Source organism: Hippopotamus amphibius, chromosome 9 (assembly GCF_030028045.1).
Source record: "Hippopotamus amphibius kiboko isolate mHipAmp2 chromosome 9, mHipAmp2.hap2, whole genome shotgun sequence".
NCBI lineage: Eukaryota > Metazoa > Chordata > Mammalia > Artiodactyla > Hippopotamidae > Hippopotamus > Hippopotamus amphibius.
In genome coordinates this window covers 11393747-11418390 of record NC_080194.1, presented here as the reverse complement: position 1 = coordinate 11418390, position 24644 = coordinate 11393747, and the positions used below count along the sequence as shown (strand labels likewise).

At 40.4% G+C, this 24644-nt stretch overlaps 1 protein-coding gene across 7 annotated transcripts in view; it reads left to right on the top strand.

The window, feature by feature from the left end:
* Positions 1–24644, top strand: part of CD44 (CD44 molecule (Indian blood group)) — an 86315-nt gene that overhangs the window by 52629 nt on the left and 9042 nt on the right. Inside the window, exons 6-16 of one of the 7 annotated variants that reach the window (XM_057748209.1) lie at positions 2397–2525; positions 3804–3929; positions 5596–5709; positions 6142–6258; positions 9208–9336; positions 10896–11024; positions 13884–13985; positions 16101–16190; positions 17060–17266; positions 20025–20090; positions 24131–24202. In XM_057748209.1, coding sequence (XP_057604192.1) covers positions 2397–2525; positions 3804–3929; positions 5596–5709; positions 6142–6258; positions 9208–9336; positions 10896–11024; positions 13884–13985; positions 16101–16190; positions 17060–17266; positions 20025–20090; positions 24131–24202 — 1281 coding nt within the window. Of the gene's footprint in view, positions 1–2396; positions 2526–3773; positions 3930–5595; positions 5710–6141; positions 6259–9207; positions 9337–10895; positions 11025–13883; positions 13986–16100; positions 16191–17059; positions 17267–20024; positions 20091–24130; positions 24203–24644 lie in introns of all 7 variants that reach the window. The other 6 variants (XM_057748208.1, XM_057748211.1, XM_057748210.1 and 3 more) reach the window with 6 other exon arrangements.

Below are 24644 nucleotides of genomic sequence, written 5' to 3'. Positions count from 1 at the left end.
TCTCATCCTGTATTCAGGGACCTCAGTTTGAAGAATGAGTAGCACTGTATGGATACCCATACAGAATTTGCATTTCTGATGTTTTCCTAAGATTCTAAGAGACTGGGAGACTGGAAAGATAAAATCAGGCCTCAGTCTTCTCTAATCTTAGTTCTATAATATATACATACATTTTATATAGACAGGGCTGAGAGTACAGGTTTTCTAGAAAGAACTCACTAAATGATATTTTCATAATTGATCTAGTTACCTCAACTGTGCACTCAAACAGCCATGCAGCAGCTCAGGAGCAAAATAATTGGATATGGTCCTGGTTTGGTAATTCACAGCCTAAGCCTCAGGATCAGACAACAACAGCAACAGCAGATAAACTGTTACTATCTGTTGCCCTCAATGCCAATTCTTTCAGTGTTAAGGGAGAGGACACCATTGTTATGCCAAAGTTTTCTACCGATGCTCTGTCCCCATCCTTAGTGAGAACAGGATCTGGTACCATTTCGTTTAACTGTGAGGTCCTACTTGTTTTCCTTTTGGCAACATGCACATAGAATCAGAATTATTTTTCCTTCAGAGCTTCGATTAGGAGAATAATTCAGAACATGTCCTCTTAAAAGAGGTCTATTAGAAAATGCATAGTCCTACTTTCCACTGATCTAATTATCACAGCCAATAATAATAATAGAGGAAAATACTGATTTACAGATGGAAAGTATAGGCCCTGGACAATTGTTTGGACATCTGATACCTCAACTGTAAAGTGCAGGAAGTGATCTGTTACTTTATGTCAAAATCTAGGCCTCTAAAAAGCTCCCTGAATGTTTGATTGGTAATTCTAAATCACTGTAAAGTGTTTTGACTTGAGAGTTTTCCTGGAAAAAGATTCAAAGTCTGTAACAATGGGATAGTATTAGCATATCTTCATTTACTAACTTTTGTTGATGGAGAATACAGCCAAATTTCAAAATAATTAAGCATTTTTTTGTGCAGAAGAGGAGTTGCAAAAATGGTCCTTTACATTTGCTTAGCTTCTAAGACAGTGAATAAACTGTATTTTTTATTTTGACAAATACTCCTACAGGGAAAACAGTACTGATATTATGTTATAATTGCATATCACAGTGATCAAGATAATGCTGGAAAGAGAGAGAGATTGACTACAGAATTTTAAAAATGTTTACAATGTTTATCTTCATAGGACAAACATTGTGAAGGAAAAGGTCTTCTCAGTACTTCATTTTGGGCCACTTCTGGGTTTTCTTGATAGCTGGAGAAAAGAAATCTAATTCACCTTACTTTTGTGCTTGGGGATTTAATGATGGTTTCAGTCTCTCTGCTTGAACTTTTTTCCGTTTTTCATCTCCTATTCTCTACTGTTCTGATGCACATCATGGTTATAGAAGTGGCAGTCTTGGGAAGTTTTCAAACCAAGACTCTTGCTTCTGGTCTTGTTAATGAGATCATTGGGTCACTTCATCTCTGTCTGTCTTTCCTGACTGATTATCCTATTTTTAGAAACTGGGTCTCAGAATGTTCTGTTCTGCTTTGCAAAATCTAGTGTTGATATGAAAGTGACCATGCGCAAGGCTGCTAGGGAATTTGGACTCTAACTAAGGTGGAATGGCATCTCTTTCAGGCTTTCACCTCGTGTGTCCTTCCATGTGTCTGGGATTGTTGGCAGAAATATCATACCCTAAATTCTTGGAAGATGATATTGGTTGATCAAGACAGAGTGTGTAGAAGATGATGGGCTAGGACTCTGAAGAGCTGGATTTTAGAATTATAGACTCTCAGATGTGGAGAGGATCTTAAATAGTCTGGTTCAATCAACATTTCTAATCATTTAATCTCTTGCATGAGTTTCCTGCTAAGTGCTCTCTCTGATGGTGGGGGATGTAATACTTTCTGTATAAAACTGCCATTGTTGGAGAGTTCAGATTATTACCTTTTTAAACCCAACATCTGGAAGAATATTCATTTCCCTGAAATTCTCACCATATGTCCTAGTTTGACAAAATTTTAGGAACGCAGACAAAAATTTAATCCCTTGTTTACGTTATAGCCTTTCAAAATTCAGTTCTCATGCTCTCAAGACCTCTCTCTTGTGTAACTGTCCTAATTTCGGACAAGTCAAGGTCTGTCCAGCACAGTTCTTTCATCTTCAAGATGAGGAAAATGAACCAGTTGCTGTGTAAGGTCCTTCCATCTCTGACATTCTATGAACCCTGGTTTGGGCCTTGGAAAGGAATGGAACTTCTATGCTTTTTCACTTTCTTTCCACCATCTGTATCAAGTATAGATGACTCTTGAGTGGTAAAAGAGTGAAAGCATGTACGATGCTATTTCTTAGGCACTGATAATTAACCTTTCAACAATCAATCCAATTATGGTTACAACAGCTTTGAGGAGCAGTAGTGGTCCAACTCCCAAAACAGCAACCAAGAGGCAAGAAGCCCAGGACTGGTTTTCACAGTGGTTTCAACCATCAAAGTCCGAGAATCATCTTCACACAACGACAATAATGGCTGGTAATGAGTTATTATTATCTCATTTCATGTGTTTTCTTGACAATCTTCAATAATTTTCACTGACCTCGGGGATATTGTCAAAGTCTAAAGTCCATTCTGGTTTCACAGATGTTTTTGATGACTTTGGAAGGATCATAAGCTCTGAGATCCATATGTTTGATTTTCTAGCAGTAATAAGCACATTTCTTCTTTCTAGTCTATAGAATTAATGTAGCCCAGGAGAAGGCTAATATGGGGGCTGGAAAAGGGGGCTAGGTCTTTCTTGAGGACAGAACAAAATTTTGACCCTGGAAGATATTCTGAAATGACAGAAGTGATAAAAAGTTCTTGAATTTTCATGAGAAAATAAAATAGCATAGATAGAACTAATAAAAATCTCCATCAATGGAACTGTTCTTAGAATAGAGATTCTCATAGGATGCAAAGATAGATTGTCATTCCAAAAGGTAGCATGAATCTCATTCAAAATATAGGAAACCCCTTTCTAGCAAAGAGATAACTGCAGTAACCACTGAGAAAAGGGGGAGGCTTTCTATCTCCTTTCCTAGGATTGCATCCAAAAGCGAAAAAGTGAGAATTTCCCCAAATATTGGCTACAATCCACTCTAGTCAACCTTTTTGGTCAAGTAATAAATGCCAGGCGTGATTTCTCTGTTAATTGACTAACTTTCTTTCTTTCTTTTTTTTTGGCTGTATGCTAAAGTATCGTTGGGAACTGCAGTGTAGCTTTCATTTACGTTCAGAGATACTGTAATCGAATGCTAGAGAAGATCAGACCTAATAGCTGGGTGAATAGCAAATTGTGAATACGACTAAGGGATTTTTAGAAATGACCTGACGTGTGTTTAGATTCCAAGGTTTTACTGAAGGTGGCTTGACAAAACAAATAGGCATGTGTGAAACCTTTTCATTCCATTCTTGGCATCCTAGCTTTCATGGCATACAGTTAATAAGTTATTAATAAATGCATCTGAAAGCGTGGGGGAGTGTTTGTTGGCCTTTTTTTCTTTTACTTCTTTGGTAGGGTTATGTCCATATCTATTCTTTTAACTTCCTTAAAAAGAGTGCTCAGTTGTAAAGATCATAGCCAATTGTTTTTACATCTGTACATTAGCTTCAGAGACCAGAATATAAGAATTTGGGGTATGGAAGTCAAATCTCTCACTTTCTTCTTATAATCTTGGGAATTCTTTGATACATTCTGTGCCTGATTTTCTTCCTTTGTCAAATGGGTTGCCTGGCATCCAGCTCAGCCACTAACACACGTCACCACAACAGGTACGGATTCAAATATCATCTCAGCAGGCTGGGAGCCAACTGAAGAAAATGAAGATGAAAGTGACAGACACCCCAGTTATTCTGGATCAGGCATTGATGATGATGAAGATTTTCTCTCCAGCACCAGTAAGAATAATCAATTCCTGTAGAACCATCTCTGCCAGGCTTATCCATTAGTCTGGGTGATGCCCAATAGCATCGATCTTAGGAGATAGTTAATATGAAAAATGAGCATAAGCCTATGATCACAGGTTAGTTATACCCTTGATGAGATTACGAAGGAAGAAACTGATTTTTTTTTAACAGAAGATATCTGGGTATATGACATCAATACAACAAATACTCGAGATGCACTCTATGCTTTATATCTAAGCTTTTAAGTACTGTATTCCTTAGCTGGACACCTCTGCAGAGCTTAGTTAAGAGACCTAACAAGGAAACTCTTTAGTAACTCCAGAAAGAAAACTAAGTAACCCAAAACACTGGAGCTTTACTATTATACTGTCTCCTGGTTTTGGCATGTGGCCACATCTTCTAGGTCGGGCCATCAGGAAAGATGTGGTCTTGATACTTGAACTCAATCCTCTGGGTGGCAAGCCAAACAAATGAACCTGAAAATAAATCGTATGATCAAGCTCCAGGGGAAAATGTCCCTTGATATTTTTTCGTCTCTGTCGTATATTTTCCAGTTTCAGCTCATTTTTCTTCTTGGCACCTGTGCACATAATTTAGCAGGATGCCCTCTTTCTTCCATAGGGGTATGATAACTGCCAGTTTTTCATGCTTATTGAGAATGTGGTCAATGATTCTAAACCTGATTTTATTAACTTGTGAAATAGAGCCAATAGTATTATGGTTCTGAAAAGAGTGTTGTATTATTTGGGTATCAAAATAAAGTTTGAAAGAATTAGGATGGATTTGCAAATAACCTTTCACAAAAGACATTGATTCTGATTTTGTCATGGTTCTTCTGTCAGGTGCATCTCCTCTTCCAGCCCTATCATTTTAGGTGACAGTATCAGGGCACTGGTGGATGTATGCCTCTTTTCATTTTCGGGGAGCTGCTGTGATGGTGGTTGGTTACCTATGGTGTTTTTCTACTGAATGTATGTGTCTTGGTTTTCTTTCATTGGCTATGAACGGCTTGCTCGTGAAATGCTTTGTGTTTGATGAGAACTCCATAGGTGTTTGATAAATATAAATGTTCAGAAATGTGTAGCTAAATCACACAGCTGTTCTAGGTAGATATTCTTTCTCAGAATCATCTACGGAAAGCTCTCGATACTCGGGGTGTTTTGTGCCCTGCCAAAACTACTAACAAAGTAAAGTGGTCATCACGGTATAACTTTCAGGTACCTGCTCTTCCGCCTGAGGATCTACATGTAGCACCCTTGCCAGTGTTACAGATTCATTGGGCTTTCAAGCGCAGAGGGTCATTACAGACTGCATGGACGGGCAAAGCACTGACATCTTTGGTTCTCCTCGGTGGAGGGCTGGTCTTTTCGAAGCTGTTCTATCTCCTGCTGCAGCTTCTTTGGCTGCTTTCTCCAGAAGATCTCATGTTCTGACTCCCACGTGTTCTCTGACAGAATGCAAAGGACACTGAGATGCTTAGCAGTATGGCTGAGTCAAGCTGAAGGTACTCTCTGCTTTCCCTTCATTTCTACTCAACCATCTATACAGCCTGGTATAGATGAATTACTCTATAGACTAAAGAAGGGAGAAATGTGCAAAACAAGTGGTGAAGGCTCAAGAAATAACATTCTCCTAATTACTTCAATCATCATCACAGTTTCAACCACACCACGGGTTTTTAACCATCCACAACAGAACGAGGATTGGACCCAGCGGAGCCCAGGCCATTTGAATCCAGAAGTATCCCTTCAGACAACCACAAGGATGACTGGTAATGGGTTACACATACTTAAAGATTTTTTTCCTTCAAAGTCTTTGATGCTGCAAAGGTCAGTCATCAGGACACAGTGGGAAATTCAATTAATGTCTCATCACTCAATTCAGCTTAGGGGTCATTTATCAATTATATCATCTGGGCTCAAGATATTTTATGTTGCTTCATTATAAAAATGAATACGTTAAAATGGCTTGTGGTACTGCTCTTGATAAAGTGGTTATAGTGGAATAACAGGTAATCGTTAAAAAATTCCATACCCATTGGTTTTCTCTTGGGAGATATTAGTGAATTCATTCAAAAGTATTAGGAGGAGATGCTCAGAGGTACTATTTAGGCATCGAACCATTAGATGGCAAGTACTTTAACAGAACCATCAAAAGTTGGTTGACAAAGATGTCACAGTATATATAACCATCATCACGACAGATGTGGACAGAAGTAGCACCAGTGCTTATGGAGAAAACTGGACCCAGGAAACACACGCTTCTCTCAGTCACCATGGATATCGTGATGAAGAGGAGACCCAGCATCCTACAAGCACAAGTAAGAAGGATGGCGGTCGGCAGTTCTGGTTTAGTTGAGTTAGTGAAGTCACTCCAGAGAACAGAGGAGACTTTTTTGCAGACATTGGCTATGTCTTCTATTTCCACATAGTAATTTCTTTTATCCCCAGAGCATGAAAAGCCATCAAATCTGCATGCAGTTTCTTAGAAATTGGGATAAAAATACTAACCTGTGGGGTTGCCCCGAAGGCCAAAAGTGTTTAAAATGTTAAAATGTTTAAAAATATTTTTATTTTTGTGTTAAAGATTCCCAGAGGTTCCATTTGGGTAATTTGTGTGTTTTTATGGAAATGTATGAAGAAGAGTGTGTTCTTTTGGTGTCTAGCAGTGGGATCTGGAAAGAAAGCATGACAGAAGTGCAAGGATCTTTGGAATTCTTCTTTTCTGTAAAGATCTTTGATGAATCCAGTTTCTTTTACACATTCTGATCCTTACTGCATTGTAGAAAGGCATCCCTTGTATTCTTTGGAGGAAAGTCAATCACTCAGATGGTCTATATTTGAATTCCTTGACTATTCTTTTTTTGTTTTTAAGCCCAGGATAACTTGCGGAAGGCTTTGATGCTGTTATTTTTACTTATGTGCAAATATCTCAGGTTTCCTAAAACAATTTCAAGTCTCACTACTGGCCTATGAGGATAGGACAAAAAAAGAAGTAAGAAGTGTATACTCTTCTTTTTTTATCTATCTCTCAGAGAGATGCCTATAATGTTTGGAATAAAAAGAAGCTTTGATTTAGGGTAACAGCTTGTAGCATTTTAGCAGTTATGGCTCAACCATGATTCTCATAGCCTTGAGTATTCCTAAAGCAAAAATGTAAGAAACAATCACTTAGAAGCAAAGGAGCTTGGGAATCTGCGGTTTGAGAATGTCTTCAGACAACAAAAGAAACATTTCAGACATCAGCTAGGACTGAATAAGTTACTACACCCTGGGCACTGCACTGAATACGCCCAACAGGCCTACATCTCATTATTGACCCCGATAGATTAGATATACATATGAGGACTATCGGCTGAGTTAACAAAAGAGACTTTTTTTTTTTAAATCTTTATTGGAGTATAATTACTTTACGGTATTGTGTCCGTTTCTGCTGTACAACAAAATGAAAGAGCCACGTGTACACATATATCCCCATATCCCCTCCTTCTTGAGCCTCCCTCCCAACCTCCCTATCCCCCCCCCCCACCCCCTTTTAGGTAGCAAAAGAGACTTCTGATAGAAGAAGAAAATAAGAAACAGAAGTCTCTTCAGAATGGGACTCTGTACCAGTTCCTTTGGGCCCGAGCAGTATATTTTAGAAATTATTTCAGACAGTTTGTAATTAAAGTAGAAAGCTATCTAAGAGGCTTGGAGTTAATGAGCCTATTGTCAAAAAGTGGAGGGGGTGGGGCATGATTCCTGGAGGGTAGTTGAAAAACAGGACATAGCAAAACCTAGCAGAGGGAAAGCAGAAGCTTCTGTGGCAATTCTTTCATCAGGACTTGCAAAACATAAAGTGATTCTGGTTGGTGGCATCTGGGCTTTATCAAAAGAACATTTGTAACTTCTAGAAGAGAGTCAACCTTTGTATTTGCAATGGAAATTCACTACTCTGCTAAGCCCTATATTGAAGACAACAGGAGGTTACCGGGTATTTAAAGGATCATTGTGTTTATAAAGATAGCCGTAGAAGGAGTATAGAATAGTGTGTGTGCGTGTGTGTGTCTGTGTGTGCATTTTTTCCTTTTTTTTCCTTTCCTTTTTTTAAACTTTAAGTAAGCAGTCTATATTTGGGTTAGTTATTCTTTTTTTTGTAATTACACCCAGTGTTTTCTCTAACTTCATTATTTGTCAGGAGATAGTCATTTAGTCAGAGGGAGGTAAAACTTAAGATTTTGGTTTTTCTTTTCCCTCCCTCTGGATAACCAATTAACCCCAGGAATGTTTTGGCCAATGCAAGGGTGAAACAAAGACAGTAAGTTTTATTGTTTTCCCAAAAAATGAAATAAACCAGTTTTACAAGTTATAAACTATACTTCAGCTTGGCAAGTTTATATACTCTCATTTTCTTTTTCTTTTTTTTAATTGAGGTATAGTTGATGTACAGTATTATAACACTCTCATTTACTTGATGAACTAAAACTTTAGTATTAGTCACTATAGATGAAAATGTCAGTGGCTTTCTGATTTTTCCCAAAGGCACCTCGATACAGTTTTATTTCATTCATTTTGTCCTTTTTAAAACTGGACAATTACAACACTGAGTGTTTGAAATTTTAAGCCTGTCACACACTCCTATTGTTTATTTAATGCCAGATAATGACTCGAAAAGTTTTCTTCCACTGAATTAATTTTGTTAAAAAGTAATTTTGGCCATTTTATATGCTCCTAGACCTCACTTTGTAACATGTTAGTGGGGTAGCATCTCAATCACTCCCAGCATCTTTCACGCTGGGCAGATACACTGCTGGTGCATCTCCAGTGCGTGTGATTATGAGTCATGTGACCACCTTTTGAGAAGGCTTCCTACTAGGCTGACCTTGTCGTGGATTGCTATGTAGTATAGTCCTCTCCCCAAATCACTGAAGACAAGAGGTTAATGTTTTGAATGAAGGGTTCTCTCAGACAGAATACATGAGGCCATAGACTGTAGTAAAATAATACTGGGAATTCATAGACTGTGGTCTAGTCCTAACTTTGGACCAATCTGGCTATGTGATTTTGAGCAAATCAGAGCATCTTTGGGCCCCAGTTTTCCCACCTGCAAAACTAAAGGATCGGGCCATTCAGTTTCTAATATCCCTTTCAGAGTGTCAGTGGTCTCTCTCCTTCCTACTTTCGTTTTCTACCTTCTCTCCCACATGTGTATGCTCTTAAGGTAGAAAGCTATGTGTTGGTAAGGAAATTAATTGAATAATAACAGCTCACAATTGACGTTCTTCTCACAGCCCGGGCAACCACTACTAGTACAACAGAAGAAACAGCTACCCAGAAAGAGCAGTGGTTTGAGCATGGATGGCCTGGGGAATATCCCCAAACGCCAAAGGAAGACTCTCATTCAACAACAGGGACAACTGGTAATGGATGGTTTCACAGGGAGACTTGGGTGCAAACTTCCTCTGGGGTTAAATGCGGGGCACTGTAGACAGTGAACAAGAAGAGTTTGAAGGAATGTACCAGGTGAAGGAATGTAACATGATGTTACAGTTCCTTAATCAATTACTATGCAGTTGACACAGAGCCAGCCCTTAAGTGCAGGTAACAAATCACCTGAACAGAAATGGATACAGGCACATAAGGAAACACAGAGAGTAGGCCCTTGCATATGTTGCTTTCAGATCTAATTTTGGGCATCCCCTAGTGAGACTGTAGCAGAGACTCTGATCTCATAAAATACTCCCTTTTCTTTTGTAAATGAATCTACTCTATGATGTGGGTCCTGGCTTTACAACACAGTTCTACAAAATACTGGGCTTATTAGAAAGCATTTGGTCGGAAGCTCAGTAGTCAAAAGAAAGGAGCCAGACATTTTGAGAAAAACACCTGTCTGGTGTCATTTGGCCCTTTGTCATGTTTATTTGGAGATTTCTTCTTGAATGTACAAGGTTTTCTTCTTCGATTTGTAAAAAAAACACACATCTCAATACTTGAATTGTGGGATTGGGGAGATCCCAATATTTAGACTCAAATCAACATTTGTAAGTGATGCCAGATAACTTGGCTCTACGAGCTCCTGTGCGTGATTCTTTTGTCTGTGTGACGGAAACACTGAAATGTGTGTAGGGTGCATTTTGTAAAAGGATGTGAATTCCGTATCGTTACTTAATGTCGGCGAGAAATATTCCTGTTTCAATATTCCGATATTCAAATATTTCTAGGTTGCAATATTTCATTTGCAATATAGAATATAATGCATGATAGTCTTCCTGTGTGTGGCAGTTTCTGAATGCCTAGCTGGCAGAGCAGTGGATTCAGGGACTGGCTACGTGGTGTGGTTGTTGCTAAGGGGCTACTATTGTCATCTTTTCTACCTATACATCTTCATTGGCTCAGAATGAAGCAAAAGCACTTGCTGCATTCTTATATGTCACTTGTGCCGTAAATCTCATGTTAGAAGGTGATGCTTCTAATGGATTTCGTTCATGCTTTTGAGATGGGTGGTGTTTACTTTCATGTTTATCTCGGGGGAAGCTGTTACCTGATTCCTCTTCTAAATAATTACTGGCCTAATGTGCATTTTACTGGGATGTGGTTATCTAGGAATGACATCATGTGTCTGGACTCCTACAATTCCTCTTTTAGGGATGGTGGCAACGTGGTGTGGGGAAAGAACTATTTCTCCTCCATCTTTATTTGATGTCTGTAACTTCTTGTCTATCCACTGGAGAAGCTGTTAATGCTTATGTGTCCTCTAGTTCACATGCTGGTTGCTAAGAAGATGAGCATGATTGAACCTATACCTGCTAAAATGTTCTGCCTGTATGCAACTTCCTGGCCTCCTATACCAGGAAGTATAGAACTTAGATAAGATGGTTTCATTGTCTTGTGTAGAGAATAAGTCTTAAAAAATAAGTATATCCCTGACCGAATGTCAACTAACACTTTGACAATTGCTTGAACTGCATTGTCACAACAGCCTCAGCCCATGACAGCCATCCAAATCAAAGAGCGACAACGCAGAGCCAAGAGGACAGTTCCTGGACTTATTTCTTCGACCCAATCTCACATCCAATGGGACGAGGTCATCAAACAGAAGGAAGGATGGGTAATAATCTCTGAGGTTTTTTATATATTATGTTTTTGAAAGCCACCAAATGGCCATTTTCCTAGAAATATGCCCTTGGCTTTAGACCAGTCTGCTTTCGTAAAGAACTTAAAATAAGTTTCTTCAAAAATTAGTTTTCTTAGTAGGAGTGATATGCACATGCATCTGAAATATGAAGCCTTGGGTGAGAGTGGAGAATTTGGCGGGAGGGTTAAAGAAGGATTAGTCCTAAGATGATGGGAGTGCAAGTCATTTCCTCTGAAGAGGAGCAGTCTCAAGATTTCTTTTCCATTTACTTCTAAGTGCAGAATTTTAAAAAGAGTGAAGTGATGGATTCAGTGACTATTTCCATTATAGACCCAAAGATAAAACGTGTCTTTAGTAGAGAAATCTCAGACATCAAAAACTGATGAGTATACATTCCAAACAAGTAACTAAAAGGCTCAGACAATTGTATGAATTACTCTTGCAAATTTTGAAATAAATACCATACCCAGTGCCCTAGGATTTAGACCCTTCTTGGCCTTCAGTAAATGTTTATGAATTTAATGAATGGACAACTTTTAAACAGGATGGAATCCTTGATTTTTTTAATTAGCATTCCTATTTACCTATAAGCAATTCAAAAACAGAGTTAAACTAGAGAGAGTAAGAAAACACTAGCTGGAGTTCTGCAAGAATAGAAGATTGTTATTTTATTTGACAGATTTTTGTATTGAAAAGGAATGTTTCCTTTATCAGAACCAGGTTACAGCTTTCCTGACGGAAACTGCAAGAGTTGGTAGCAGGCAGTGCCCCTCTTTCCCAGTGTTTACCAAGCGGAAGAATCCATGTTCCTTACTCTATCCGTGGATAGAGTTATGCAAGTTTTCTTTATTTATTGATTGTTTATTTAACAAGATGTCTTGATGACAGAAATGTAACATTCCAAAAAGGGAGATCCACCAAAAGAACCGATATGGGGATATGAATTCTCGGTCATAACATTAAATAGATTATCTGGATCCAAACTCCCAAGGGTATGCACCACACAAGACGTCTTGAAATGAGTTCTCAGAATGCAGTGATGACATCTCTTGGTATTGAGTTAAACAAAGTTATCTCCAAAATGAACCCAACAGTTTCTATGGTTTCACGTCTCCAGAACATTCTATGTTGTACCCAAATATTAATGATCACATATCCCTGACAGTACAATTGTATTAAATATCTGCTAATATAATTGTATTAATACTTTATGTGCAATGCATTATGGAGACGTACAATGTACAATTAATTCATGGTCCGTGAGCTTAAGGAACTTAAAAGTTAGCCAGGAAAAGAAGACAGTTAGCTTCAAAATAGATCTAACAGTACAAGACAGTGAATAATAGATGTCAAATGAAGGTTCTTAGCAATAAACACAAAAAAAATTCAGAGGACCCCTTGGAGAACAGAGGAGAAGGCTTAAAGGAAGAAAAGCCAAGGAATGAGTTTGGCAAAGTGAATGGGTCCTTATGTCACAAAGGCAGATGAGTGTGAATGGTGAGGTTGGGGCCATTACGCTGTGTGGTTGAACTACCACCTGCAGACCCAGCACACATTTTATGCACATGGTGGCTAGAGGTGCTGAAGATACCCATTGTGGAAGACCAAGCTAGTAAAAGAGCTTGGGAATCAATATTAAGTCTCCATACTGATGAACAGAAAGAGTTTCCAGCAAATTAATGATGTAAAGAATATTACAGTTGGCTTCAACCATGGGATGGTGTGATACCTCTTAAAGGATTCTACTTACAAAAGGAAAGATGAACAAGAGTGTCTAGAGACCATCAACAGGCAGAACTTTTCCTGGGAGAATATCCATTTGGGGGTTTGACTTGAGTTAGCTAGCTCTTCCTCTTTTTTGAATAATTACTGTTACCGCGACTATTATTATTATTAAATAATAGTCAGCCACATTTTGTCCTGCAAAGATCTTGATACTCTCCTCTTTTTATATGTAAAGGCTGCAGTGTAAAGGTGGGTGCCTAATAGTCCACTGTTTCTCTCTGGAGTCATCTGGAACAGATTACATCTCCCCAGAGGCAGCAGTGTGGGTGGACCTTGAATCCGAGAGCCAGCACTAGTGATTCTGTTTATGGCTTCTGTGGCCTCTATTTCACTCAGGACTTGTTATTTCAGAAAACCAATTTGTGATAGTTATTAGAAACAGCTTCTATGAATATTTCAGTGAAATTTCTGTACCACTCAACATTGTACATGTTACATTCCAAAGACATTTCCTCTTTGTGTTTATGGGAAGAATGAATCACTGATATCCATGGCTTCGTATTCCTCGCCCTAAAATATTCCCGTGGCCTCCAGCTAGATAGTATGGGATGATGATTTTATGTTTTATGTGTTCGTTCACTTTGTGAAGCAAAAGAGAAGCCAATGAGAGAAAGGGCTGTAACAAAAGTTCTTTTGCCAAGTCAAAGGGATGTGGCAAAACGGTGCCTGAACCAGAGTGCACTTTGTCTTTTCTCCATGTGTCAGATCACTTGTGTAGAACGGGACAAGTCACACATGAGTTATATTTGCATCTCTCTGCAAGGCTTGGGAGACCCATCATGTGCTCATTTAACATCCTTCCAGACAGCAAAAACGAACAAACATTGCAGCTTTCATACAATGTGGCCTTTAAATGAAAGCCAGTTACTTCTTGGGATGCTCTTTTGGAGAAATGATAATCTATTTCAATTCTGGAGACATGAATCAGTATGTGCTTTCTTTCCTCTTATGCAAGTTTGAATATAAAAATAATTTGTCTCTAGACCACAAACAACCCTCAGATCGTAGTTAGGAAATCAAGTAATAACACTGATTTAATTCCTTCAGATATGGACACCAGCCCTAGTACAACCCTTCAACCTTCTGCAGATCCAAACACAGGTTTGGTGGAAGACTTGGACAGGAGAGGACCTCTTTCAGTGACAACTCGTAAGGATAATGACACTCAGTCTCTATTGACCTCATTCCTGCTCCAGCTCTTGCTCTCCCCGGTCCTGATGCAGGGCTTGGTGGTGGGACAGCACGTTCGGTGCTACGTGGCTCAGCTCAGAACATAAACGCTGTCTTCACTGTCTATATTTTCCTGATGGTTCTTCAAATCTGATTATACCTTCATTTGTGGTGCTTTCCAGATTCAGTGACTTTATGTGAAAACATAAAGAAAAAGGATGTGGGACTCCCTTCCACTTGATATTCCTTTTCTGAGTCGTTATGTCAGTGAAATTCAAGACCACAGCTGGGACAGTGGTGACTCTGTGTTTTAACCGACCAGCTCCTTTTGATTCCCATTTTTCAATCAAGGCGGAAGAGGGGTAGAATTTTTCAATGCTTGGAAAAAGATGTTTTGGGGGCCAGATAATCACAGAGGGTAGGGAAATCACATCGGCCCACACAAGAGGAGCAAGGCATGATATTAACAATTGACACAGGTGGCTGGGCCTGGGAACACAAAAGCAACGTTGGCTATATCTCTTCCTCTCACTAAACGTCTGGTAGAAACAGTGCCAGACTTCTTTTTCTTTTCTTTTCTTTTAATTTTTATTTATTTATTTTTGGCTGTGTTGGGTTTTCATTGCTCCATGCGGGCTTTCTCTGCTTGTGGCGAGCGGGGGCTGCTCTTCATTGTGGTGCGGTGGCTTCTGTTATGGCGGAGCGTGGTCTCTAATCGCGCGGGCTTCGGTAGTTGCCGCACGTGGGCTCAGTCGTTGTGGCGCACGGGCTTAGCTGCTCTGCGGCATGTGGGATCTTCCCAGACCAGGGATCGAACCCGTGTGCCCTGCATTGGCAGGCGGATTCTCAACCACCTCCCCGCCAGGGAAGTCTAGTGACGTTTAGCACCAGGGAATGCTGAACTTCTAGTAGCCTTAATGTCCACCACAGATACAGGGCTATCCTAGAGATCACCGTAAAGCCATTCATAATTTCTTGACGGAATATTAAAGAAAACCAGAGTTAAGAAGGCCTCTTTTCACTGCTTGCTATACATAATGGGCAGAGTCTTTTCATGCAAGCCCTTTATAGGCAAAGGGAAAAATTAGCAAGTGTGTCTCAATTGTCAAGAATGTAAATAGCCTAGTGTTAAGCATCAAAAGAGATGCACATATGCCTTAAAACGGTCCCTGCCAGTGGAGGGTCTCATCGTCCTACTTTATATCCCTGTTGACTTCTGTTCTGATGTTGGGTTTGGGATTTGGTGACTGTCTCTCTCCTGGCTGTAATATTTACTTGGTGGTGGATATGGCTTGGTGGTGTGCTTTACGGATGCTTGCCCCTGTAACTCAGAGGTCAGTCCCTTTCTTAGAAGAACACAAAAGAAATTAACTGAAAACAATGAAAGCCATTTCAGATGCGGGCAATGGTTCAACCTGAAATTGGTATAGATCAGTGAGGGCCCTGTATTTGCCCAGACAAGCGTTTCCTGGTGTCTCAGGGCAGTGATGAGGGTCCTCAACCATAGATGAGATCAAAAACCTAATAACTGAGCACAGTGGTAACTTAAGTTAATGTTCTGTACAAGAGACTTAAGTGTTGCCTTGTATAAATTTGGCCTGAGTTACCTGAGCAGGTTATTCTAGATAGACTTCTTCCTCTTATGTGGTTACAGGTATACTACCTGCTATGATTGTGTTTATTTCCCCTATAGTCACACTTCTTGACACACAGCTAAGGTGCTATTGATGGTTCATAGGAACGCCGGGATTCAAATGTTCCTTTTTCTTTGTCTCTGTGTTCTCTGGTTTTCCTGAGTGACTGGAAACAATGCTATAATTGGGCCAGGATGATCCAGGGTGGACAAAGTTTTGGCTCAGATTTCACCTTGGCACTTTACCTTGTTTATTATACCGAAAACAAAGCCAACTAGAGGCAAAGCAGAATTCTGTTGTGCATTTCTATCAATCAGAGGAGAATGGCATGCACAAACCTTGGTATTCCTATGCACCTACCCATCTGACACTATTATATCGGACCCTCCCTGTCAGCAGATAACAGAGGATTTGTTTCTTGGCTCTAAATTAATACTGGATTCATCCCTCATTGAAACAGAGCAGAGTGATACTCAGAGCTTCTCTACATCACATGGAGGCTTGGAAGAAGAGAAAGACCAACCAATGACTGCTACTCCAACATCTAGCAGTAAGGACCGTGAAGCCCAGGTGGCTTCAGCTATTGAAAAAAGTCAATAAACTATGGGTGCTTTTGCAGTGTCTTAGGTGGAGGTACATCAGTTGGCTATTGTTGTGCTGTTAGAACAGATCAGAAGGTGGCTGGTGATGGTTCTCTGATTTCTCTGCTTTGTAGATCTCTTAGAAGTCATTGTCTATTAAATGCAAACTGTATTTCTTTTTAATCTTAAAGTTTGGGTTTCTTAAACTCTAGAGTTAGTGGCTTTGTTTAAAAATAACAGATTGCTTATGTACGATTTGGTGGAAGGATCTGAATTGTATCACTCTCTGTTTTCCTTGCATTAATACTATTAATTTGCCAATTTTCCTCTGGACCATAAATCCATGGTGCTGATGACCAAGAAGCAGTGTCCTCTGGCAAAGGGAAGAATAATCAAAGCCTCACATCTTTGAAACTTTACAGTTGGTATTCCAATCACAGGTAGCAAAATTTTACCTTTCAACTAAATAACGTGTTTCTTCCATTTCATCGAAGTGGGTCCAATTGAGTATGAGTTCAAGATTATCTAGTACCCAAGTTGACTTCAAGGTAACAGTTCTAGTGGCATAAACCTTATTTTAATAACCCAGGCAGATGGTGCAACCAGTGGTTCTTCTAGATATTAGGATCACCAAAATCTCTTCCGTTGAATGATGTCCAGGCGGTATGGATTGCAAAATATTGATTCTGTTCAATCGTGTAACAATCTGCACTGTCTTTTGCTCCGTGTGTAAATAACAAGTGGGAAGCTTTTGCAGCAATTGCACATCTGAAGACAAGTACACGATGGGTGGTGGTCTTACAAATGTGGGTTTACCATTGATTCCACCTCCACACAGATAGGAATGACGGCAGAGGTGGCAGAAGAGGTGGAATTCTTCCTGAAGACTCAACTACTTCACTGGAAGGTTATACTCCTTATTCTCCAGACACAAATGAATACAGAACCCTCATCCCAGTGAGCCCTGCTAAGACGGGGTCCCCTGAAATTACTGAAGTTACTGTTGTTGGAGATTCCACTTCAAATGTTGATCTTTCTTTACCAGGTAATTTGGCCATTTGTTATCTGGTTTGCCTTCTCTATAGGGAGAAACAACACATACTTTCATATTACAGCGGCCATCTTCTCTGTAGACTGTGATTAGACTGATTTGTGACATGGGAATGGCTTTCATCACAGATCATCATTCGAGTGCAACAGATGTATTTTATTTTTTAATTTTTATTTTTTTAAGCTCTTTATTGGAATATAATTGCTTTACACTCTTGTACCAGCTTTTGAGGTATCTAGATTTATTTTAGATAAATAATACTTTTATTTGCACATGTAATTTCCATTTATTTTTTGTGACTTGGTTGTTATGGTAGAATTTCTTCGTCTTGTTCTTGATCTTGTGATATATTTTGTTGAAAGCGATATTTTTGTAAGTAAAAGCAGTCAAGTATTAACTTCATTTGATTCAACTAATATATGCTGCCTATGTAGTAAGGTTTTACCCGACTTGTGAATAATTTGCATATACTAATGTCTTTACTCTGAAATTATTCTTTTATCGGTGATGGGTTGATGAATTTTACTTTTGGTGAAGGGCTTATGGATAACCTCTTCTAATTATGTTATACTTAAAACTTTATGATTTAATCTACTACTAATGACTAGGCACGCTTTCTCTTGTTGTGATGGCAAAGAGATGCCTGAAGAAGACTTATTCAATTAAGTTAGACATGGACTTGGCATGAGAATGAGACTTTTTTTCTCAAATAAGCAGTCCTCCCTACTTTTACTTTTGTTTTTCCGTTTGCATTAGAAAACTAACACTGAAGAAAAGGGAACTGCAAAATACCTACCCTGGCTAAGAAACTAAAATTCAACTCTCTCTTCCTGGTGCCAACTATTTAAGTGTTCTTGCCATTCAAATATTAAGGAATATTTAAGATTCATGAGAACCCAATATGTAAAACAGGTGACAGCTGTGATGTTGTGACCGATGTGGGACAGAAAACCCAGAATGCCACCTGATTGGCCTCTATCCTAGAGCCCACAGGCTTGGGCTGCCCGTCCCAGGGCTTCAAGGAAAACAGTTTTAAAAAATACTGACCTCAACAGTATTGGCAAGACAAAGCCCGTACATCCGTTGGTTCTTTACTCGGCATGGTTCTGCCCTCAGTTACTAAAAATTCCAAGTAGTGGTGTTGGTATTCTTTTGGCGAAATGAATCTTAGAGCTCTGCCTGGTTTCTCTTGGCAAAATAGTGTCCTTTATGCAGCCAAATGAATTTAAATTTTAAATGGCAATTTGTAGCCTCAAAGGTTTACATAGCCTATTTGTTAGTAAATAAGATGCTTTCTACAAAATTGATATTTACATACCCAACCCAATACCCTGACTCCTTCTACATTCTGCAGTGGTACAGACAGATTTTCCACGCTTCTCCATTAATTAAATAACGTGTTTCTTCCATTTCATCGAAGTGGGTCCAATTGAGTATGAGTTCAAGATTATCTAGTACCCAAGTTGACTTCAAGGTAACAGTTCTAGTGGCATAAACCTTATTTTAATAACCCAGGCAGATGGTGCAACCAGTGGTTCACCCTTGGTATCTTCCAAAACACTCAGATGAGGCTTATTTCTTTCCATACATTTTTTTTCCCTCAGTCTTTTTGCTTAATGTTAAGAATGAAAACATCTGGAATTGTGGTGGTGGTGATGGTGGTGGTGGTGCTGGTGGTGATGGTGGTGGTGGTATTAGTGGTATTGGTGTCAGCATGTCAGCAAATGCTGTTTTCACTTTTCTAACCATCAGCCAAGGAACAAAGCAATCTATCTCCTCCATACAATTACATAAGAGATTGTGGGTCACCTATCTCCACCTTCTCTAAACAAGGACATGGTGAAGATCAGATTACTGTGTATTCCTCTTAGGCACCTTTCATAATGGGTGACCATAACTATTTTACCAGCTATTGTCCTGTTTTGTTTTGCTTTAAGATTCCATTATAGTTTTGGGAAATGTGTGGGGAGAAGGGAGAAGATCAAGATTTGGTCTGTGGATCCAGATTTTAGCAATTTATAAACATGTCTTAATCTAAAGCCTCTTGGTGATGGATGTTTGAGAAGATGGGATTATAGTAACTCTTGGCGTTGAAAATATAGATTTAATTTTGGGAAAATATTATTTGAACCATATTCTAATAACCAGGTACACCTTAGCCACGTGTCAGTTATCATTTCCCCTTTTCTTTCTCACTTATTTTCAGACTCTTTTTCTCTAAATAAGCAGTTGACTTTTCTCTGGTTCAGCCCCAAGATCCTTTATTGCCCACCAAAACCTGTTTCTGTTTCTTGCCTCAGAGAAATCTCTTTAAATGTCTCATGTCCTAAGCCATAGAGTACACGCATTCCCAATGATCACAGTTGTCATTTTCCAGAGCATATAGTTCTTATTTCAAACACATAGTATCAAATCTCAACCCCAGACTTGCCAAGACCTCATAATGTTTTTGGTAGAGCATTACAGTTTTAGGGTTTCTACTAAAGCCGCCCTTCCTGTGGTCATGCTTGTTGCTCTGTGCTGTCCCAATTCTTAAAAGTTTGATTAAAGCTCTAGCCCACACATCAGTGAATGAAGCAGTGAACAATATTTCATATCGTGGACTCATTCAAAGCTCTTTTGGCATTGTTTTTGGTGACCTTTAAAAGACTACACTTTCTGATGGGCTGTATGAAGACGCATACACGAGGAAGTTCAGATGGCAGTGTAACTGAACACACAGTACTGAACCTCCCTTTATTACTCCTTACAGAAGACCGAGACTCATTCCATGACCCCAGCGGAAGGTCCTATACAACTCACGGATCCGAATCAGCTGGTGAGTTTGAGCTGCTTTAGTCATTTACTCTTGTCACCATTGAACATGCTGATTATTAATGAAGTATGAGTTAGTGTCTCCGGACACGTGGTTCTCATATGTTCTTTGCGTGCATCACAGTCACGGGGAGGGCTTATTAAACTGTGTTGCTGGGCCCCATCCTTAAAGTTTCTGATTCAGTAGGTGCAGGGTGGAGCCTGAGCACTTGTAGTTGTAATACGTTCCCTGGTGATGCTGATTCTGCTGCGACAGGGACTCCACTTTGAGAACTACAGCTTTTGAGAAAATTCTTCCATCTGAAAGGATCAGGAAGAATCCAAGCAGGGTCCCAGTTTAACCTTGCATTATACCCGAGTGATTAAGAACATGTGTTTTAGAGAAAGGATGGCCCAGGGTGGAGTGCAGCTCCTTCACATGCTAACGGGGGACCTTGTTTAAACGATGTGAGACTTGATTTCCTACCCAATAAAATTGGAATAATTATAGTTGTCACAGAGCGTTGTTTTAAAGACTAAATGATATATACTTGTAAAGCATTTAGCATAACCACCTCCCTTCCTTGTACATGGCATAGTAGCTAGCCTTTGCTGAGAATTTACTGCGTGCTGGTGGCATTGTTCCAAACACTTGACATGTATCAGGTTGGACCATATGAAACTGCCATTTCTGTAGGTCAACAGTCAGATATCAGTGGTTCCCTATATTTCATCTTCCATTAACTCATTTAATTACATCAGTACTTTTATTATCCCAATATTGCAGATGAGGAAACTAGGGCTCGGAGAGGCTAAGCCACCTGGCTGAGTTGACATGACTAGTGAGCGGAGTGGTGGAGCCAGGTTTCAAGCCCAGGGGTCTCCCACTGCCTCTCAGAAGCACAATCTGATCTGGAGAAAGTACCCTGTAATGACCACTGTTCCTGCCGTAATTACTGTAATGATCACACCCCTAGAAACATTACTCCAGGCAGCAAAAACCTGGCATGAGGCAGGTTGACTTGTGACCACTGATGCTGGGGCTACTGAAAGGTTCTGCCGGTGGTGCTGTCTCACTGTGGTCTCCCTGGCACCACCAGTCCAGGTGACCCCATGCAAGCCAGGTAATCCATATGAGCTATTGTTGCCCCCTTCATGTCCAAGAGGGAGTAGGGTTACCTCCAGGCTTGAAGATTCACACACTTAAAGCAAACATGAAGATGGATATTTACATGGTGGCTTCAGTAAAAACCTATTCAGTAATAACCTATAAGAGCACAGGAATGTAGGAGCCCAGTAGAAATGCTTCTAAAATAAAGATAGAAGTCCCAGGCCCTCTGGGGGCCTTGGGTGGGGCATTTAGCCTCTCCCAGCTTCAATTTCTTTATTGGAAAAAGGAGATCAGAACACCAGCCTCCGTTACCTCCTAGAGTTCTTATGAAGAGCATGAGGTATCTGGAATATGAAAGCGTTTTGGAAATGATCTGGAGCTATCACGAAAAGACAGTGCTCTTTAAAATCAGTAGACCCCAGCCACTCCAGGTGTGGTCCCTGGACCAGCAGCAGGGATATCACCTAAGAGCAGCCTGGAAATGCAGACTCCCCAGCCATCCAAGACCGACTGAATTAAGAGCTGCATTTTAACCAGGCCTACCCCTCCCCTCCCCAACTAGGTGGTTTGTACGTACATTGAAGTTGGAGAAACACTGTCTTAGACGTTTTCCTCACAGTCAGAGCCACTTGAATGATCACTGTGCACATGTCTTAGATTGGATCTCACTTCCCAGCTGCACTCTCAAACATCCCTCTTTGCAGAACATGCTTCCCCAGCCAGCCCTACCCCAGCTAGAGTTGCAGACCTCTAGGGCACGAGGCAAGGCCTGCTGTGTCTTGTCCATCTTCTCCAGCTCTTGCTTGAAGTGAGAATCAGGTGGGCTGGAGCAGTCTCTTTTGTTTGCCTCCTGTGCAGGTGTGTATTGTTCAAACAGGAGGTTTCATCTGGTTGTACACACACCCAGATCTTTCCTTGCTGGGAGGACTTTTTTTGAAAATCAAAATAAAGAGATTGTGATCCATCAATGGCCTCCCATTCAAATATCAAAGGCTGCTATGAGTCAGAGAAAGACCGGTGAGAGTGGCTGTACCTCTTAGGTGGTTTTCAAGGCAAGGATCTCTAGTTTAGACGGCCAGTAACCCATGACCTGTACAGGCAAACACCTGTAAATGATGACCACGGCCTCTGGGAGGCAGCTAGAGGAAGCCCCTTGGACTCCTTCTGAGGTTTGTAAAGTAAAAGACCACTGTCAAAATGGCCTGCTGAAATAGCCAGATGTCTGGTAGAATTTGTTTTGCTTTACTTTGTTTGACAAAAACGTCAAATTGCATAAACAGGAGCCGTTCTACCCAAAATAACCACAGCCACCAAAATTTCAGAGGCTCCCATGCACAGTCAACAGTTTGACTCTCTGAGAAAAGACCATCTTCATTCACTGATTAGCCAAACAAACTTCCTTGGTTTCTTTCTTCCCTTGGAAGCCTTCAGGATGCTGCGGTGCGCTCCCATTGGATAGGGGAAAAAAAATTCATTTTAGTGGGAATTTTTCACATTTTGTTTTGAAACAGTGGAGGAAGCACAACCCCCCCCCCCCCAAAAAAAAAACAAAAAACTTTCACTTCTGTGAGGCTCTTCACAAGATATCTTAGAAGTTTCTTTTAAAACATGATTCCTCCCTCATTTTGATGAAACCCCCCCCCCCATTCTGACTTGTGGATTCTTTATCTTGTAATACTTCTTGCTTCCTTCCAGTTTGAGATTCTTTATTTGTCTCCTTATTTGGCTTGGTAGCGGTAGAAAATGTCTTCTAAGCAACGTGTGTTTTGGGAATACAGATGTATTAACGGGCAATCTCCTTAGGGTGATTTTTCAGACAGAAAGGGCCACTGCCCACCCCACCCCACCTCGAATCCTTATTTTTTAATATTTATATTTATGCCTATGGAAGATATTGGACATGATTTTTCGATTTGCTTTGGACTACCTGGAGTATTTGAATCCCCTAGGGATCTTGTTAAAAATAAGGATTCTCAGGTTTGGGATGAGGCCTCTGTATTGCCAGCAAGCTCCCACATGATGTTGCTGGTCCGGGGTAGCAAGGTCCTAAATTAAAAAGAGGAGATTATAATGTTACCGAGTACAAGATCATACCGTTCACTGCACGACAGGCCAGTAAATCAAGAGATGAGTTGTTGGGGCAAGGACTAGCGACTTTATTCAGAAGGCCAGCAGACTGAGAAGATGGTGGACTAGTGTCCCAAACAACCATCTTGCCTGGGTTAGAATTCAGGTTTCTTTTATTCTAAAAGAGGAGGGAGTAAAAGTCAAACTTTTCCTGGTTTCCAGTCAGCCTCCAGAGAGCGTGTGTTAATTTCATCCTGCCTATAGCCATTCACAGGTGGGGCTGATCAGAATGTTTCCTATGAGCTAAACAAAGGTATTTTATCTTCATGGGAGACAGGGTTCCCAGAAATGGGCCATCATGTATAACTGAAGCTTATAGGCAACATCCCTTTAGTGATTAACTTGTACTAGAAACAAAGGTTCTTCCCTGTTAGAGTTACTGCACCCAATTACCATTCCTGTGCACGTCTTTAAATCTCCGTAAAAGGACGAGGAAGTGAATTCTGTTATTACCCCATTTTGTGAGTAAGAAACCTGAGATCTAGAGAGGGATGACTTGACCCAGCAGATGTTGCTGGCAAGAGAGAGGTAGGACTTGAATCCAGGGCTGTCCTGCTTTACAGCCTCTTAAACACTACATGGTACTGCTGCTGAGAATTCTCATGCTCTTGTTGAAAAATCACACTTCCACACCTCAGCCTTAATCAAACCGAGCTTTTCTGGGGAGATGTTTTTTCATGGAACACATTATAAATATCTGTGGCTTGAAACTATAAATAGCTTGGCAGTGACGCAGCACGTGGAGCTTGGCAGCATGTGCTACTCTGTAAGGAACGTGTGGTTGTGCTTGCCAAGCTTTGGTTGAGAGATGTTGTTTTTCTCTTTAGGACACTCAAGTGGGAGTCAAGAATCTGGGGCGAACACAACCTCAGGTCCTCTGCGGAAACCTCAAATTCCAGGTGAGATTTTGATGTGAAGGGAAAAGAAAGCTAAAAACAGGTCCCTCTGAACGTCCCAGAAAGGAAGAAGAGACCAGCTGGAAAGCACATTCTTCTACATGTCTAACCTTGAAACTGATGGCTCCTCTTTGCAAGCTAAAGGGTGAATGAGAGCACCACAGCCTCTTGGTGGGAAAGGATGGGACATTCCTTTTTCCCTTGGTCCCATAGATTGGCTGAGCTCCTATTTAGACTTGTCCCTGGTCTGTCCCCAAGAAACACCATGTTAGTTACTAAAGCTCCCTTCCCAAATGAGTGATCACCCCAGGGACTCCTTGTCATCCCCTGGTCCTTCCTATCCCAGACCAGTTCCCTCTTCGTTTCCGGGTTTGGAGGTAAAGCGTGTAACTTTCCCCTCGCATTGTACACAGTGGGGGAAATACAAGAGTCATGTCAGGTGAAG